The sequence below is a fragment of the Pygocentrus nattereri genome, chromosome 5 (assembly GCF_015220715.1).
Source record: "Pygocentrus nattereri isolate fPygNat1 chromosome 5, fPygNat1.pri, whole genome shotgun sequence".
NCBI lineage: Eukaryota > Metazoa > Chordata > Actinopteri > Characiformes > Serrasalmidae > Pygocentrus > Pygocentrus nattereri.
In genome coordinates this window covers 35,652,127-35,670,274 of record NC_051215.1, presented here as the reverse complement: position 1 = coordinate 35,670,274, position 18,148 = coordinate 35,652,127, and the positions used below count along the sequence as shown (strand labels likewise).

General features: G+C 39.9%; 1 protein-coding gene across 1 annotated transcript; it reads left to right on the top strand.

Moving 5' to 3' along the window:
- The first annotated feature begins 262 nt into the window (after positions 1-262).
- On the top strand, positions 263-16,355 carry pitx3 (paired-like homeodomain 3). Its single transcript, XM_037538463.1, has 4 exons — positions 263-460; positions 7,766-7,889; positions 11,747-11,952; positions 14,881-16,355. Exons 2-4 carry the CDS (start codon positions 7,781-7,783, stop codon positions 15,445-15,447), a joined length of 882 nt encoding a protein of 293 aa, XP_037394360.1. The 5' UTR covers positions 263-460; positions 7,766-7,780; the 3' UTR covers positions 15,448-16,355.
- The last annotated feature ends 1,793 nt before the right edge of the window (positions 16,356-18,148 follow it).

The window sequence follows — 18,148 nt, the reverse complement described above, 5'->3', positions numbered from 1 at the left end:
TGTTTCTGCGCGTGGTAGGCGTGATAATGGCTACCTGACAGAGATGGCAGGAGGCATTTGTTGAGGGTAGAACAAGCCGGTCTACGATCAGGCGGTCTTGCTTCTGAGAGCCCCCTTTGTAAGAGGGCGCGCGAGAGTGGAGAGAGAGAGAGAGAGAGAGAGAGAGAGAGAGAGAGAGAGAGAGAGAGAGAGAGGTGGGCAGTCCTTTTTCTGCTGTGGACCTGTCGCACAAGATATTTAGCATAAAGTCAGTCCCCCTCTGCATGGGGATCACGCCTTCACTTTTCCAGCAGCCCTTATGACAGACAAACACGAGAGAAGGAAACGGGAGCTTTTGGCATTTTTGCAGTCCGGGGAACTTTCTACATGACGGCTGAGGGCTACATCAGTTCAGGACAGCAGTTCACCCACGACGAAGTTGCGTTTTGCGGGGATTACTTGCACCAAAGCGGGATCTGATGTGAGTAAAAAGCCCCATTCTGCGTAGAGAACAGTGTGATGATGCTCCCTCACAGCAGCCCGTGTAGCCCCGCGGTGCTGTAGCATGCAGGCTACTGAACGCAGCTGAGTGTGTGCACCGCTGGAGCAGCAGCGCATCCACCCCAGCCCTGCTCAGCTCAGCTCCCGGCCTGCGGGAGAGCGAGCTGAGAGCCCGGGACAGGCAGCGTAGCCTCACCCCGGAGGTGACTGATGAAGGGCTGTAATTAAATGATCCATCAGATTCAGTGCGCCCTGTACCTCACGTGCCAAAAAGAGTCACTGAAACAAAGTTTATATATGAGATCCTACGGTTGGCTTAAAACAAAGCAGGCTGTGGCTAAACTCCTCCGCATCCGGTCAGACAGCTCACTGCTCGGCTACCGCTCTGTTAAACATGCGTTTAATTCGTGTACGAACCTAAAGGTCAAACATGTCGCTCAAGACTTTATAACGCAAAAATGTCCGTGTATGTCAGTAAAGAATAATGTGCACCGGCTCTGTCGGCTCTGTGTGTGTAAACTGTGAAATTCCCGGCGCGATGAGTTGACATGAGTTGAACTGGCTTTGGGTTCCGCTCACAGCATCAGCTCACCGCGCGGTCAGAGTCAGAACGGGCGGTTCAGCTTATCGCAGTTAAACGAAGATCAAGATGTTAGGAGCATTTTTATAGTTGTCGGCCGCCTAAACGCCTCATTAGCGCACAATGTGCAGCTGAACTTTCACATTTGCGGTCATTTGCTCCGGTCAGAAACGTGTCCACTCAGTGTTCGTCTCTCATAAGAACTGGCGCGGAACCCTGTGCTGTTAGAAGTGCGGATATTTCAGAGGTCAGAAATATTTGCGGGATCTGCTCAAATTGATAGGTGGCAGGTGCTCGAGCCGCAAGAGACAGTGGGGAAAAACGGGCCCCTCATACTGCCTGTTCTCCACAACAGCTGCTGCGGAATTGTTCATTTAGGACGACGATTTCTTTTCGTGTTTTCTCCAAAAATGTAAAGAAAAGAGATACAGGAAAAATGTAGTTACTCCCCTGAAATAAAAAGGGCTTTGAGTTGACGTGATTAAACAGTGTGTTGTCCGTTATTAAAATATTTTAAATGAACACAGTAATTATAAAAAACACGTAATAGAAGTGTGTTTTATACAACCACGTAAATAAATAACTACCGCTGTATCACAATAACATCACTATCGCTGTTCAGTAATAATGTAAGTAATAACGGCTATTTATGTCAACGCTATATATATATATATATATATATATATATATATATATATATATGTGTGTGTGTGTGTGTGTGTGTGTGTGTGTGTGTGTGTGTGAAGATATTTGTATGCTACATGACATGTATTATGGCAGTTTTTAGTAGTGTATATATATTTTAAATATGTACGTTTGTGTGAATATAATACGTGTGTGTGTGTGTGTTAGTTTAAAGCCTATATATATATATATATATATATATATATATATATATATATATATATATATATATATATATATATATATATATATATATGTTATAAATGTATTATGATTTTAATTTATTTAAAATAATTTAAAAATAATTTGAAGCGGCCTGGTGTTTATGAATGTGGACGTTCACGCACAAACAATTTAAACGTATTGAGCAATGAATAAATAAATATCTTTGGGGCACGTTTAACTGCAGAAAGCTGATATAATCGCCGTTTCACCTGTAGGCTATTTTCATGTGTCCAGCGGTGAATATGATCTGTTGGTTTTTCCGTATTTGCGAGGTCACACTGATTTGTTATTGTAAAACTTCGGCCGCTTTGATAATCGTGCGAGAAAGTAATGAACAAAACGGAGCGGTCATCCAGATTTGAACGGGGTGTGTTTAGAAAGAGAAACTGACCATTTAGTGTGATTTATTACGCCTCGCTAGGACTGAACTTTCAGCGGTCTAGGGTGCAAATGTAGGCAAACAGCGGGACACGAGCTTGTGTGGGCTTTACCAGTGGGATTAGATCACCTCCATCAGTAATGCCTCGTCACCTCTGGCTCGGTTTGAGTCTCTTCACTCTCCTCCACACGGATTCACCGCACAGTCGCGTGCGCAGCGGGTCCTGAGTAAGTTCAGCACAAGATTGTGTGGAGAGAGTTAAATACTGCATCATCACATAAACCAGTGCATTAAGTCTGGAAAACCAGACTTAGCTGAACCAGAGAGAAGGTTCGAGTAGCTGGAGCAGCTCACTGGAGATCGTCTCTCACCGCATTCCTGTCCCCTGTCCTGGGTTTATGTCTGAATAGTGTAATGTTGAATTTGCGCCGCTCATACAATATTCCATCAGCAAAAAGAGACAGAAAACGTTTGTATCTCGGTCTAGAGATTAATAGCGCGTATATACGCATGAGCAGTGTTATTTTGAGAGGAGCGCTCCTACTTTGTTTGCGCGTGTGTGTGTGTGTGCTGCCTCGCGGATATGCAGAGGTATAAAAAAGAGAAGAAGGAGAAGAAAAAGGCGCGCTTTAACACACACGGGCAAATGCAAATGGATGTTAGGAGGGTAGAAATTAACATCTACAAACATTGGGTGGAAATTCCATCTGCCGCCAGCTCGAGTGGGCCCTTAATAAGTTCTCAGACAGCAAAGTGACACACATCTTAATCAACTCTTAATCCGAGGAATTAATTCTGGACGCGTTTATGAATAATTCCCAGCCTAATGCCGCAGCCCATGGAAATGCGTTTAGTCTGCCTCTGCCCAGCCAACAGATGGACCGGCCAATCTCCCGAAAAATGAGAGGATTTTCCTCGGCGTTATCTGTCCTCTTATTAGATATATATTTTAATGAGATCGATAGCTCATATGCAAACCGCTGCATTAGCGCAGGGCGCGCGCTCGCATGGCGACACTGAGCCGTGTTTAAGAGCTTTCTTCTTCTTTTTTTACATCGTGAATATGTGACGGTCTCTTTAGTTTGTGCGTGAATCTATATCTGTGTTTCAAACCGTAAACAGCACGTCAGAGCAGCAAACCGCCATTAGCACTATCATTAGCTGTGTAGAGTTTACTAGTCTGTGATTTGAGACGCGGCCGACGAAACAGTCCGTAGATGTGTGGTCAGCAGGCTGGACGGAAGAGCTTGCGGAGAAGTGGCCCGTGATTGAGGCTGAAACACAGACCAAACTTCCAAACCTCTTAAACAGGGTGTGCCTTTAAAATTAGCTATAAAATGGCCATACACAGAATCAGTGTCCCTATAGTATTATAACAACAACACGATTATTATTATTATTATTATTATTATTATTATTATTATTAATAATAATAATATTGTTGTTGTTGTTTTGTTGTTGTTGCTGTTCTTGTCATCATCATCATCATCATCATCTTATTATTATTATTATTATTATTATTAGCTATTATTGTTGTTGTTCTTGTTGTTGCTGTTGTTGTCATCATCATAATTGTGTTCTTCTTCTTATTAGTATTATTATAATTATTATTATTATCATCATCTTCTTTTTGTTATTATTATTATTTTTATTACTATTTTAAACATTTTTTAAAATGCCATTGCTGACCGTTTAAATACTCTTTTTACTTTTCGATACACTCGAAATCTGTAGCAGATCAATTATTATTAATATTTTTTGCCTGTATTCAGCGCCGTTGTTTGCCTTCAGTTTATGCGTAAAGGCTTAGGTTTAACCCACAGACATCTGAGGTGAACTCAGGTCAAGAAGATGCCCCCCCCCCTCTCTCTCTCTATCTATCTATCTATCTATCTATCTATCTATCTATCTATCTATCTATCTATCTATCTATCTATCTATGCATGTATCTCTCCCTCTGTGTCAGACTTTTACTGTGTAAAATCTCAGACTGTCGGTGTTTACAAGTTTCCCTGATAGCCTGTTACTAGACTCATAAGCCTCTCCCTCTCTCTCTATCTCTCTCTCTCTCTATCTCCCTGTCTGTGTGGAGTTAATGTGGATGTAATGTAAATGTCGTACCTCCCGAGGGGAGCAGTCGAGCAGTCACACCTTGTTCCGGACTCAATCACTATAGCCCACGTCACCTACTAATTCCAGCCTGAACAAAAGCAGGAGTGAACTTTAGTCTGTGCGAGTGTGTTCAGGATGTGGCAGTGTCCCCTCCTGAGCTGAGCATTCCTCCTGAGACCCTCGCCAGCCTCTCTGAATGATCTGTGCCCAGAGCTCTGAGGCTTTAATACGCTACACTATTAAAACTAAAGATCCGGAAAATGACCACTGCCGTATAAGAGCCGCTCTTTTCTCCCTAAAGAATCTTTCAGTGGGCTGTTCTATGAAGAGCCATTTTTCTAGACGTGTGAATTCTTTTAATTAGAACTTTTATATTAAAGCCAAGAACCTTAGAAACCGTATCTGACATGGTTGTCCGTGTGCTGTGTTGAACCTGCACGGTGCCAAATGCATTCCTCTTCGGTGTTTCACTCATCAGAGATAATAGATGGCTCTCATTTCATGAGTCTTATTTTTCTGATCCCTCACATCAATCAATGCTCATCAGCAGCAGAGCATATTCTCTTACAGTGATCAGATAATGAGATCAGGACAGGCTGTCCAAGACAACTGAAAATAATGAGTCATGAATAAGATTTAACAGAGAACATTTCAAACACGAGCTCTATTAAAACAGCCTGACTATAGTGGGGCATCTGTACAGTGTGTGAGGGCACGACTTACCAGATTTCCTCCGAATTTAAGATCTTAACATTTATGTGATATATTGTGCTGGGATTAAGCCTAGTCTGGGACTAAATCGCAGTGTCTGTGATAATTTCTCAATTCGAAGTTATTCTAGTCTAGGTTCAAGATGGAAACAAGCCCTGAATGTTAATAGACAACAATGTCTATATTTTTTCATTATTAAAGGCATGGGCTGCATGTTTCTGAATCAAACCAGGTAAAACGAGGTCTTATGTTTGGTTCAGTCTGGTTTTATTTTCTGACTGAGTAAATATCCCTCTCTGTCAGGTCTCATCACTGGACCCTCCACCTTGGGGGTCCACCTTGTGAATACTGATCACTACATGATTTCTCGTTCAAATAAACGCGGTTATGTTCAGATGATCTTAACCCCATGCATACCAATAAGATTTTTTTCTTCGCCAGAACGGATGAAGTCATGTCATTCAGCTTACATCCACATAATAAAACATGTTTCGCCTTTACTGATGGTTGCCTAACAACAAGGATGCATTCGATGGGGCATGTTTTGCATTTTTATTGGTATTTGTACACAGGAATGCTGACTTTCTGGCTGTTAGTCCTGCATCATACTCTATTAAACTGTGAGTTCAGTCATCTCCTGACAACTGTTACTGAATTTATTTATTGTATTTATTTGAATAGTGAATTTATAATGGATGTCTGTCTGTTCAGAGAGACCGTATTCTGAGACCTAAATCTAGACTAATAATCACTGTTAATTGGGGGATCAGACTAGGTTTAATCTAAATGCACCTCGTACAAAATGTATATTAACAAACAATGTAATTAGTGATAAAAATGTAACATTCGTGTTAAAACAGTTTAAATATTTGATTTATTTGAATTTAATTGATTTTTTTAAGAAGAGCTGCCCTCATTCGAAGGACCGAACAAATCTGAGCTCTAACGTCATGAAGATGCTGAAATGATTTTTACCAATCAAATGAATGATCAATGATACTAAATGACTTAAAACGGAGCTTTAAGTAACGTGACCTTCTTGGTCAGTGAGTTTGAGCATTTCTGTTGTTGTAATTGGTGTGAATACTTGTAGCCTCCCCTGGACCGAGCAGCAGCTACATTATTAGCGTTAATACTAGTATGTTTTAGTCAATTTTAGAAATGGGGAAAACGAGAGAATTCATCAGTAACTTAATCTGCTTTAAACTTAAAAAAAAAACACCTTCCCAAGTCCAGGGTCGTCTGGATCCTCGCGCTGAAGTCGTTGTTCGTTGAGGTGAGGGGGTTCTGAGCAGGTGGGCTCATGGTTTTACTGCGCTCAGGAGCTGCAGCAGTATTTTACAGCCTGTTTTATTCAGGTCTCGCCGCGAGCGCTGAGCCGCGCTGGGGGACTGTGTCCCGTATGAGAGGTGCTAACTGCTGTTGTATAAATACACGAGTTGTTATTTTAGCTTCTATTACGGAGCATCGTTCCTGGCGAAACTGCTATTTAGAGATGGAGTGTCATGTGTTTGCGCTGAGATCTAAAAAATTCGGCTTAAAATTAAACTTAAAATAAAAAAGCAATAATGAAAGAGTCCGTGTCGGTTAGATATTACACTTTTCCATCGTTGTGACGGGTTATAAAAAGTCTATTACATAATAATAATAATAATAATAATAATAATAATATAATAGCGTAATGTTGTATGCCTTTTGTTATACGGTTAAATGTTATTATACAGTTAGATTTTCACATCTCTTTTCAGTCCGCTTTTTGTTATTTATTTAAGCATTTTTTGCTATTGATTGATTGATTGATTGATTGATTGATTGCTTGATTGATTGTCTGTCACATGTCGTTCTCTGTCGGTGAGCTTTAGTGTACAGGGCACCCTGATCACTCTTTACCCACCGGCTGATGCTCCTCTGAGCTGACAGCTCTGGGACTGATCTCATTTATTACCGGCTCGTTCCTCAGTGCATGTCTCAGCTCTGATTTCTGACAGTTTTACGCTAAACTACCGTGCACTGCGTTCGCCTAAAGCAGGCTACTGCTCTCGGGTGAAAATGCGAGCAAAGAAGCGGAAACACCTCAGTTTTAAACCGCACGGTGCGACAAACAAACCGCCAGGGAATCCTCGGAGATGAAGGTGGAACGCGGAGGAAACGGAAATTCGCAGCGCGTCATTAAATCAGAGCAAATGAAACGAGCCGGATTAGTTTCAGTGTTTTGGCGTCTGTCATTGTGAGGAAAGTGAGCGAAATCTGCGCTGTGCGCTAAACGTTGATCACAGTTTGATTGTGGGATCGTGCTGCGCGCTGTTTTACTGATTTAACGCATTAAATAAAGCAACGTGTCTTCCATAACCGGGTTTATATTGTTTTGTGCTAAATTAACAAAAAAAGTAACAAAAAAAATCGTCTCCACCTGAACACACTGTGATCTCTAAATGTGTCCAGCTAGAGACAGAATGTTGAGTTTCTTTAACTCATCTGCGCTGATGATGAGCTCAGGAATGTTACTGTCTTCTTGTTTTTATTCTTCCGTGTGCATCTCTACTGCCTGTGTTCTGAAGCTGTGTGTGTGTGTGTGTGTGTGTGTGTGTGTACAGAGGCTGAAGGGGGTTATGGATTTTAACCTGCTGACGGAGGCCGAAGCCCGCAGCCCCGCGCTGTCGCTCTCCGACTCCGGGACACCTCAGCATGAGCAGAGCTGTAAAGGCCAGGACACCAGCGGTCAGTCTACACTCAGACGCTCACACAAACACAAACACGCTGGAAATCAAAGCAGATTTAACCAGAGAAGTCAAAACGTCGGAAGATCGCGATCTCATTATTCCGCATTCATGTTCTCAGTAGCACGTCCATCGTCCCCTTCAAACGCCAGCACGAGATAACCCGCGGCTGATAAGCGCATCGCAGCTCTTTCAGGGAGGATTCAGCGCGCGGCTGACGGCGGTCGCGCCAGTAACTGAACGCAGATGCTGGTTTAGAGAAGAGCTCCAGGCTGCTTAAGACATCAGCTCCACTCCCCGAGCTGCCCGACTGGAAGTCCACGCACACTTTAATATTAATGATTCATTTGCCTCCAGTCTAAAGGGCGGTTAGGGGGGACTCGGGGATTTGTACCCCACGCACTGATGTTCTGACTTTGGCTCCAAAGGGTTTGAACGCTGATTCACACGGAGAATGAATGGAGCACTATATAATCCAAAAGTAGTCATTTTCTACTCTCTGTCTTTGGAACGAAACGTTTTAGCAACGAGATGAGAAAACTGGCCTCTCAGAAAAAGGTGCTAAACTGTCACTGAGGTGGTCCAACGTAAGTGTCCCATTGGAATTATATTTTCTAAGTTGGATTAACTCCACACACCCTGTTTAGTCTATTTAGTTTTCATTATATGTTTTGTTTTAATGCATTAGGTTATTATAATGTACAAATATGTCTCTTGACTTTTGAAGAAAAAAAACTCATTTAGTTTAGGTTTTTTTTTCTTCAATTTGGACCTTAAAACCACGGATGTACCTTTGAGGGTGCATATATATTGTTTGTACCTTGATGAATGAAACATTGTTAGAAATAAAGGTTCTGTGTAGGTACATTTTTCATTCATCAGTGAAAATGTACCCTCAGTGCAACACTGCTTTTAAGGTCCAACTGTGCACCTTAAATAAGATTTTCCAGGTGAAAAGCACGTATTTGCATCTTTTACACAACCTAATGTTTTACAACAGAACACTAAAATAAAAGCCTGGAGACCCGGCGAGGTGTGTGGAGTCAAAACAACTTGTAAAAAAATATAATTTCAACAGATTATGGTACAATTATGTTCCCCGACTAAAAGTACTGAGAGGTACAGTGACAAGAGGGCTACAGCCCCAGAGACAGTTCATTACTTTTCAACTCAGCACTCAACCTACAGCACTTACAGATTACTAACAGGGGGTTTCAGTATATAAACATCATTCATTTTATAGAAAATGAATACGTCACCACACTATTCTGACCACTGTTATATCAAAAACAAAATGAGACAGATATGATTATTTCTGTTAACATCTCTTGGCAGGAGGGTGGGGGGTGGGTGGGGGGGTGGGGGGTTGTGTACTCCATATGCTCATTCTCATGTTTTCGAGATGGGTTAACTAGTGCTCAATAAAAGGTCACTTTTCTAAACTGGGAAGACACACTTTAGATCTAATGCTATATAACAGATAATCATATTACAACATATAATCATGAAAAATTACTATTTGTGAAGAGCATTGAGAAAGAGCATATGTGGGAAAGGCATAGTAGTAAAAAAAACGTCTGCTATGAAAAACCCAGACAAACTTAAAGGAAAAGAATCTGCGCTGGAAAACTTCAGTTCTGAAATACCATCAGTTTTAGAGCTTCAAAACAAATATATCACAGGCAGTGATAAGAGGCTGACATGAAAGGTGGGTGCATCTGAGCTCATGGAGCCCAATGGAGATGAGCGTCTCTGATTTTAAGTGAGTTCTCCATCTTTAAAGTGGAGCCTACTAACAACAAATGAACTGGGAAAATCTAATATATGAGATTGCAGTTCAACGAAAGGTCAAGATGTTTCACAGATCGAGTCGTACTGAAACGCTTATATTTTTTGAATGGAACCAAATTTTTACAATGAGAATTACATCCACACCAGGAGAACATAATAGTTGAAGGTAATTTCATTGCTATTACTGTGCTTCAGAGGAGCTATATAGCTTGGATTATTTACTTAGTGCGTATTTTTATAAACTGAAATCCCATAGTGGGGGACACGTGGGATACATTCAAGATATTACACTGCTTGTCATGAAAAAATAAATACTCACTTTGAATAAACACTGCGACCAAATCCCCCTGAGAAAAAAGTCTTACAGCATGTAGTCACCCGTTTTGTAAAACACTTTCATAGGGCATCTAACCACCATATCAGCATACTGAAAAAAGTTCAAGCACGTCTTTATGAGGTAACATTTTTCTCATAATGCTGCAAACTGAAGGAAAGTGAAGGGGCTGCAGATGAATTCACATTTAATTGGAGCCAAATGTGCAGAGGGATGTGGTGGCCACTCATAAATCTTCTTATAACAAGCCTGCAGGCATCAAAGCACGCCAACAGGCTTTCATCATAACGGCCAAACAGATAATCTCTTTTCATCAGAGCAAACAGGAATCAGTGCACTGTAAAGGGTACAGACTCATCATTTGGAACCGATCATATAAATCTGATCAGTACTTGTCATCTTGAAGGGTCTTGTTCCAAAAGGCACTGTAGACCACTTTGAGGAATTTTCTTTTTTTTTTTTCATGATACACAGACGTATGCAAAAGTTAGAACACCCCTGGTCAAATGACATGCTTAGTTGATTTTCTAAGTGAAAATAAGTTACACATGCTTTACAGAGAACACATTTAAATATGACATTTTTATGTAAATTTGACTTTTATTACATTATTAAATGTGTGTTTCATTATACGTCAGCTGTTATTCTTTTCAGAAGCTTTTTATTCAAAACGGTTACAAATGGATATACAGCATTGTTGAATCAAACTCCATAAATCTAAACATATTTCTTATTCAGCAGGACATTAAAATATAACCTCAACACTAACAAAAAGATGTATCTTTATTATGCTATTTTGAAATTATTTGGTAATCAATTATTTAAAAAATGTTAAAGTATGCCTGTGTGATGCTTTACGATCCTCATGTCTAGACATTTTTAGTATTTTCCAGATAAATCAGTGTATTACAGTTGCTGTTGTCCTAAGAAGAAAGGTGTATTCTCATATATCACTGCTGTCAATATAAAACCTCATACCTCCAAAACAGTATCTTTACAGGAGAAGGAAAAAACCTAGTTTACTTTTAATGTAAGCCACTGGAACCAGACTTTTCCAAGTCACCTTGTACACAATGTAAAGGGCAACAGGCATTTTCCAATTGTGTTAAAAACTGAAAAACATCTGAGACACAAGGCTTTGTTCTGACAGCAGTGATATCCTCATTTTGCACATCTTGGATTCTTGTATTTCTAAAAGTTCCATATTAAATATTGGTGTGCGTAATTTGAAGGAAAATGTGTTTGTCCTCTGGCATAACAACAATGCGCTGTGGTATTGGTTTATAGTGGCACTGTGGAGTGCTGGAAAGCCTGCTGATCATTTAGAAATGCTCCTACAGTTAAGCCTTTGCCAAACAGCTCCAAACCTGCCCTGTCACTAATGCCTGATCCAGGGATTATGTGGCCAGCTAATTTAGCCCCTTCTGTGAGGTCTTCAGTTTGCAGAACTCTGGTCCACTGAGAGAGGATTTTCCCCCAGACATAACAAAAGGGTGTTTGGGCCTGCTTTTCACCTTACTTTTGTGTCAGTCATTATTTCTTTGTCTTTGGTAGGCTGTTGTTCAAAGACTTTTTCCGTTGTAGAAGCTACAAAATGTGTACACTGGTTCCACATGAACATTCGTGTTTTAGAGGTGTGTTTAGAGAAATGAGATGCTATTTCAATGCAACTGTATCATACATAAACAGTCAGAATCTATATAGTACTTTTTTTTCATCCTGCTTCTGCGCAGATACAGAGAAATCCCATCAGAATCAGACAGATGAGTCCAATCCAGAGGACGGCTCTTTGAAAAAGAAGCAGCGCAGGCAGAGGACGCATTTCACCAGCCAGCAACTCCAGGAACTGGAGGCCACTTTCCAGAGGAACCGCTACCCAGATATGAGCACGCGAGAGGAGATCGCTGTGTGGACAAACCTCACAGAAGCACGAGTGCGGGTACGTGTCCCATGAAGCACTGAATGAACTATAGAACAGCTCATTAAATATTCATATATTTTTAGTGATGATTAATAATGTAATAATGATATATAATAAGAAAGACTTGATTGCACTTTGTTGGTGCTGTAAATAGAATAGAATAGAATAGAATAGAATACCTTTATTCTTAATGTAGGAGTACAAGATTCAGTCTGTGATTACACTCAGTGTGTCCATCAAAAGTGATGCATTTAATTTGTTAATTAATTCATTCAAATGTGTACTTAATTCAAATATTATTTGTGCATGAAATTTTTTTATTGCCAAAATAAATTATTGACAAAAGTAAGTAGACAAATGGGACCTTTTATTTTATATGGAAAAGACTTTTGAATCAAGTAAATTCAATGGATTTTTTTATCATTGTACTCCATCTACTCAGTTATTCAATGAGATGCGGGCTGTAGGACTGTACTGTAGGTCTTTTTTCTCATGTGGTCTTTTAGATGGACATAGATACATGGACATAATAACATCTCTAAACATAAACTTTACACTATCCAATTTTCATACAGTATACAATTATACAAATGCTGGATTAATGGAAAATGCAATTTCAGCTTAGGCAGATGACATTACACCATTGTTCCAGTTTACCTAAACTTGTTCCATTTATAACACAATATGTGATGTAATACAGCTGTGTTCATGTAAAAACACATGCAGGTCATGTGCAAATTCAGTGCTATTCGTCTCAAATCACAGCCAGCATTTCTGGTTATTGAAGCATGGTGGAGTATAAGGCAGATGGGCTCCTGGCCTGATGGATGACAGTACAGTCACTGCTTTCCTGCCTGCCTGACATCTAATGGATCAAATTCATGTTGGACAGAGGAAAGGTCACATAGCATGCAGTCTTGGTTGTTATTTTGAAAGAACAACAGGGCTGGAGCTGCCCCTGTCCTAATGTCTATCAGTGGTCTTCTGAACCGTGCATGTATGCCACTAATCCTAGCTGGACACTCACTCCCGCCACATAGCCCACATGCTTCTTCTGTCATGTTGATTTATGCAATTGAATGAGTATGCGTTCCTAATACACTCCCAAAGCCTAAATCATGGCCCTGACCTAAAGCCAAGCTGACCCACACTACCTTTAAAGGCCTAGCCGTTAGACCACACAGGTTGAGAGGGATTTTCTTAAAGAAAACTTGTAGCACTCGTGCTGCTACTATTGGTCATTACGTACCTTGTGGAAGTGTTTATTGTCATGCATCAAAATAATTTGAATGAAATGAAGGGTTCTCATTTTTTATAGCCTTGATCATCATGAATAAAGTGTTTTGATGTAGTTTTCATCATTTTTCGATATGCGATAAGACTGTACTATTACATGGGGGAGTGAGTCTGTCATGATATAGTTGGGAATCTAAATTAAGACCAGAGTCACCCTGACAATCCAGCTAACATTTGACATTCAGTTATTTCTGTGAGGCTTTAAACACCATTGCTAAGCACAAACGTCACTGGAAAAGTTGGAGAATGCTTCAAAGAGATGGGGATTCCCTATCACTTAAAATAAGCTTGTATTATGTGTGTTGAAAATAAACACAACCACAATACAGCCATGTGGTGTACTAAACTCGAGCTCCATGTCCCTTTGAGCTCCTCGCAGCTGTAGTTGCTCGGTATTCTGCCGAGGTGAACTAGGTTTACTTTCTGCCTATTTTTCGGCACATTTTACTGCATGATTTGTTTAAAATATTTGGAAAAATAAAATATAAAACATATAATTTGCCATAATGTTTGCCCAGGCCACATTATATGTTTTACTTTTTTCAATATGTTAAATTCAGCACATGAACAGTGATTGTGCTTCAGATGTGTTCTCTGTAGTGGATGTGCATTTAGACAGGCAGTAAAACATAATTTGGCCAAGGCGCACAAACTTTTGCACGTGACTGTATGTGGATTAAACTTTTCTGTTTGCCCTTTTTAGTATCTGACAGCCATCATATCATCAAACGTCTACTTATTAGTGAGCATTAGATGGATTTCCAAATACTCTGTTTTATTATGAATAACAATTGGATTTCACTTTTTAATTTTATTCTACAATTCGGCTGGCTGTATGCTTAAGAAAACAGATTTTGAGGAGCTAAATTCAATATTTTCTTTTGAAATTTGCAATTAAAACTTTAATCCACCTATATCCTCTAAAAATAGGATCTTAAATTTGACTAATGTGAGCGAAGCTCTCTCCTGACATTTCTCATAGAAGCAGCTCATAATAAGTGAATAATTTAGTTTAATAAATCAAAGCTAATATGGTTTGATAATTCATAGTTCTCCTATTAGTAGAACTGTTCTTTTTTTACTTTAGTCGTTTTCCCCTGAAGTATTATTTTAAAAAGTGGGACACAAGTACACCCTGTTGCAGTGTTGAAAAATTATTATTTTATCTATTATTTTATTAAAACATTATTTTAGTGTTAACATTACGACTTTTGAAGTATGTTCCTTTAATAAATAAATGAAAATGATAGAAAAAAAATCACAATAATTGATATAAAGGGCCCATAACATACATTTTTAATTGATGATTTTCATTTCTTTATCCCTTAGAGTTGATCAGCTGTTGAAAAACTGTTTTTATTATTGATATATGTAAATGTGCTCTATTCTGATTGGCTGTTCTGTAGAATGCCTTTTTCAAAAAGCAGGCCAGGCTGTAACACTCCATGTAACGCAACCTTGATTGGGCTGAATAGATGAATATGTTGGTTTTCCTGACATCACAAAAACACTACATCTGAAAGGGGGTTATTGTTCACATGTGGACTATAGTGACTGGGGAGTGACTGATATATTTTGAAAGTTTTAAAACTTAAAACAAATGATTACATTACATAGCTTTGACTTGTTCCTATTTGCCCTTTAATCCAGGTATGGTTTAAGAACCGACGTGCTAAGTGGCGAAAGCGTGAGAGGAACCAGCAAGCTGAGCTGTGTAAGAATGGCTTTGGCGCTCAGTTCAACGGACTCATGCAGCCATACGACGATATGTATTCAGGCTACTCCTACAACAACTGGGCTACCAAGAGTTTGGCCAGCAGTCCCCTATCAGCCAAAAGCTTTCCCTTCTTCAACTCCATGAATGTCAGCCCCCTGTCCTCCCAGCCCATGTTCTCCCCACCAAGCTCCATCCCTTCCATGAACATGGCCTCCTCCATGGTGCCCTCGGCAGTGACAGGGGTGCCAGGATCAGGCCTGAATAACCTGGGGAACCTGAACAACCTGAACAGCCCCACACTCAACACGGCGGCTGTGTCGGCGGCCGCATGCCCATACGCCACCACGGCCAGCCCGTACATGTACAGAGACACCTGTAACTCAAGCCTGGCCAGCCTCCGGCTCAAAGCCAAACAACACGCCAACTTTGCATATCCAGCTGTGCAGAACCCTGTGTCCAACTTAAGCCCCTGCCAGTATGCTGTGGACCGGCCAGTATGAACCCCTTCTGCCTGACCCATCTGAGTCCCCTCCTGCCCTCAAACCCAGTCCCAATCCAACCCACCTTTTAATTGTGAGGCCTCACCCAGCAGTATGGACTGGTTAAGAACGTGTTTTTTTTTCTGAACAGGACTGAGTGCCATAGGAATAAGCTTCACAAGGAACTAAAAGAGAAACAAACTCGAAAATGGACCATGCTTCAAAGGACTCCTCCACAATATGCAGAGACTTTGACGCTGAACCGACCAACTGTTAAAAAACAGGATCTCTATCGTTTCTCCACTGCATGACTAGAGTGCAGTACAAAGAAGAGGACTCCATGGCCCTCTTTACTGCACTGGTAGGAAAAGGCCAATTTAAAAATGTCCAATTTGCTCTGACCACCACCACCACGTGTACAAGGCACATGCGTTCGCAATACAGGCAAAAGGATGTACATAATAGACTTTCTGTTTTTGTATGTGACAAAAAAAAAATCTATGAAACGTAGTACTTCAAAGATGAGATGAGCATGTTCCTCAAGAGCAGAACCTGGATCGATGTGCCACGAGTACCTCCTTAGGAATTTTAATCTTTGTTGTGAATTCCATTCACCTAGGTTAAGAGGTCGAGGTCAGAGGTTGCTGTCAAATGGAAGATGAAACGTAGCAAAGAGTAGTTTGAGAGAAAAACAAATAAGTACACGAGTAAAAATATGTTCCAGCTCTGTTGGAACCCAGAAAATTAGGAATTTTTCAAAAAAAAAAGAAAGAAAAAAGAAAAAAAGAAAGCCATTGAATATATAGTTTTGTGTGGTGTTCTAAAAAGGGAGTCTATGACTGTAATATAATGTATGTAAGAGTGCAGTTGTTATAAAACAAGTTTTTTTTTGATGTAGCCTGCTTTGTCTCATTAAAAAGGAAAATAAAGAGTTATTTGTTTTTTGAGTAACTAACACACTCAAAGAATCTATGATTCAGAGAATATCCGGATGTATTTTGCCGCACATCACTCGCCACATCATCCAGGTCAAAAGTACACAGAATGTCAAAGTCTCAAAGTCCTTGTGACCCCACAGCAACATTACCTAAGCACCATGGCAACATCATGCAGCCAGAGTGCTGTGGAAAGGGAGAGCGGCAGATGAAGAGAGATATAGATGTTCCTGTTGACTCGTCACTGATCTGTTTGACCTACAGGCTTGGAGGGGTCTTCAACGCAGACGGCACTTTCTGCTGAACGTCCTGCGTTGGTGGTGTGGAAGGGGGGGGATTCTTGGTGCTGTGCCTCCTCTACTCTGAGGGAACATGGCCAACATTACATAAGCACATAAGAGGCATCCCTCCAGAGTGTCACAACAGCAGGGACTGCCCAGTCTCTCAGCCACAGCCAAACTAAACCTGAGTTCCTTCAGCTGTTCACAGAAACGCTCGCTGCTTCAGACCTTTCAGCTCAGAGCCGCCACTGATTTATAGAGAATAGTGTTCAGTAGCAGAGCAGACCTGGAGCTGAAAGACTTACTTCAATAAAAAAGTATTGCAAATTAAAAAAATGTGCACTACCGTTCAAAAGTTTGGAATCACTTGCCATATAAACACGTTTAGTTTATATATATAATATTCATTTACATAATTTGAATTTAAATCTGATAAGCTATTTGCCAAAAACTTATTATGAGATACTTTAAAGAATTCAATGTAAAAATATAGGATTCAGCAATATATGATATATTGTAAAAACGGTTGTATTCAAAGTTTGAGCGTCCCTGGCCAAATGTTTTGTTGACATGTTTAGATCACACATCTTCTACAGAGAACACACTTCCACACATTTCAACACACAGTGACTGTTTATTAGCTGAACCATAAAATGTGGCTTATGTAAAAATTATAATTCATGTTTTGCCCCCCCCCCTACATGTTAAACAGCAAATAAGCAGAAACAGTGCACAGTATTTTCAGAAAAAATGCCATATTTAAGTTTGTTCTGTGTAGATGTATAAACCATAATTAGAAACTTTGCATAAACACTTGGAGAAAAATGTCATATTTAAGTTCCCGGTCTCTTTATTTTCACAAAAACAACCAAACATCAACTTTCATTTGACGGGGGGTGTTAAACTCTTATGTATGACTGCATTCATATACAATCATTTTTTGTGAAGTTATCTGCCTTGAGATTTGATCTCCACTTTTTTAATATGATGAATTCTTGATAGTATTTTAATCAGCTTCCTCTGTTACTGTGGAATGCTCACTCTTTTAAAAACAGTGCCACAGAGGAATCTTTGCGCGATGCCATAGAAGAACTACTTTTGATTCCCTGAAGAACCATGTTTGAAAAAGAGATTTAGGAGAGTGAAGAACCTTTCAAAGGCTTCACATAATATAAAAGTTCTTTGTCACTTTCACAGGGTTCTTCCTAGAACCATTACATTGTACAGAGGTTCTTTAAACTTTTAAAAGAACCTTTATTTGTTTATTTTTTATTTTTTTACACTCAAACAGTTCACTCATGAAAATGGATCTGCAAAGAACCATCTACTGAAAAGTTCTTTATGGAACCGAATGTGTTTCTTCTGATGTAAGATTTTAAGGGTGTTCTAACATCCACCATTCTGGACACACTCGTTATTTATATTTACAGCCTTCTACAAATTATTCCAAAATGCTGACATTGCACAAGACTGGCATATTTAATCAATTTATGCATTTATCTGCAA

What these genes read in the sequence shown, in the direction of transcription:
- pitx3 (XM_037538463.1), top strand. Translation starts at nt 7,781, where the DNA reads ATGGATTTTAACCTGCTGACGGAGGCCGAAGCCCGCAGCCCCGCGCTG. An exon ending in TAAAGGCCAGGACACCAGCG is followed by an intron (nt 7,890 to 11,746) that starts GTCAGTCTACAC and finishes GCTTCTGCGCAG; the next exon opens with ATACAGAGAAATCCCATCAG. An exon ending in TCACAGAAGCACGAGTGCGG is followed by an intron (nt 11,953 to 14,880) that starts GTACGTGTCCCA and finishes CCTTTAATCCAG; the next exon opens with GTATGGTTTAAGAACCGACG.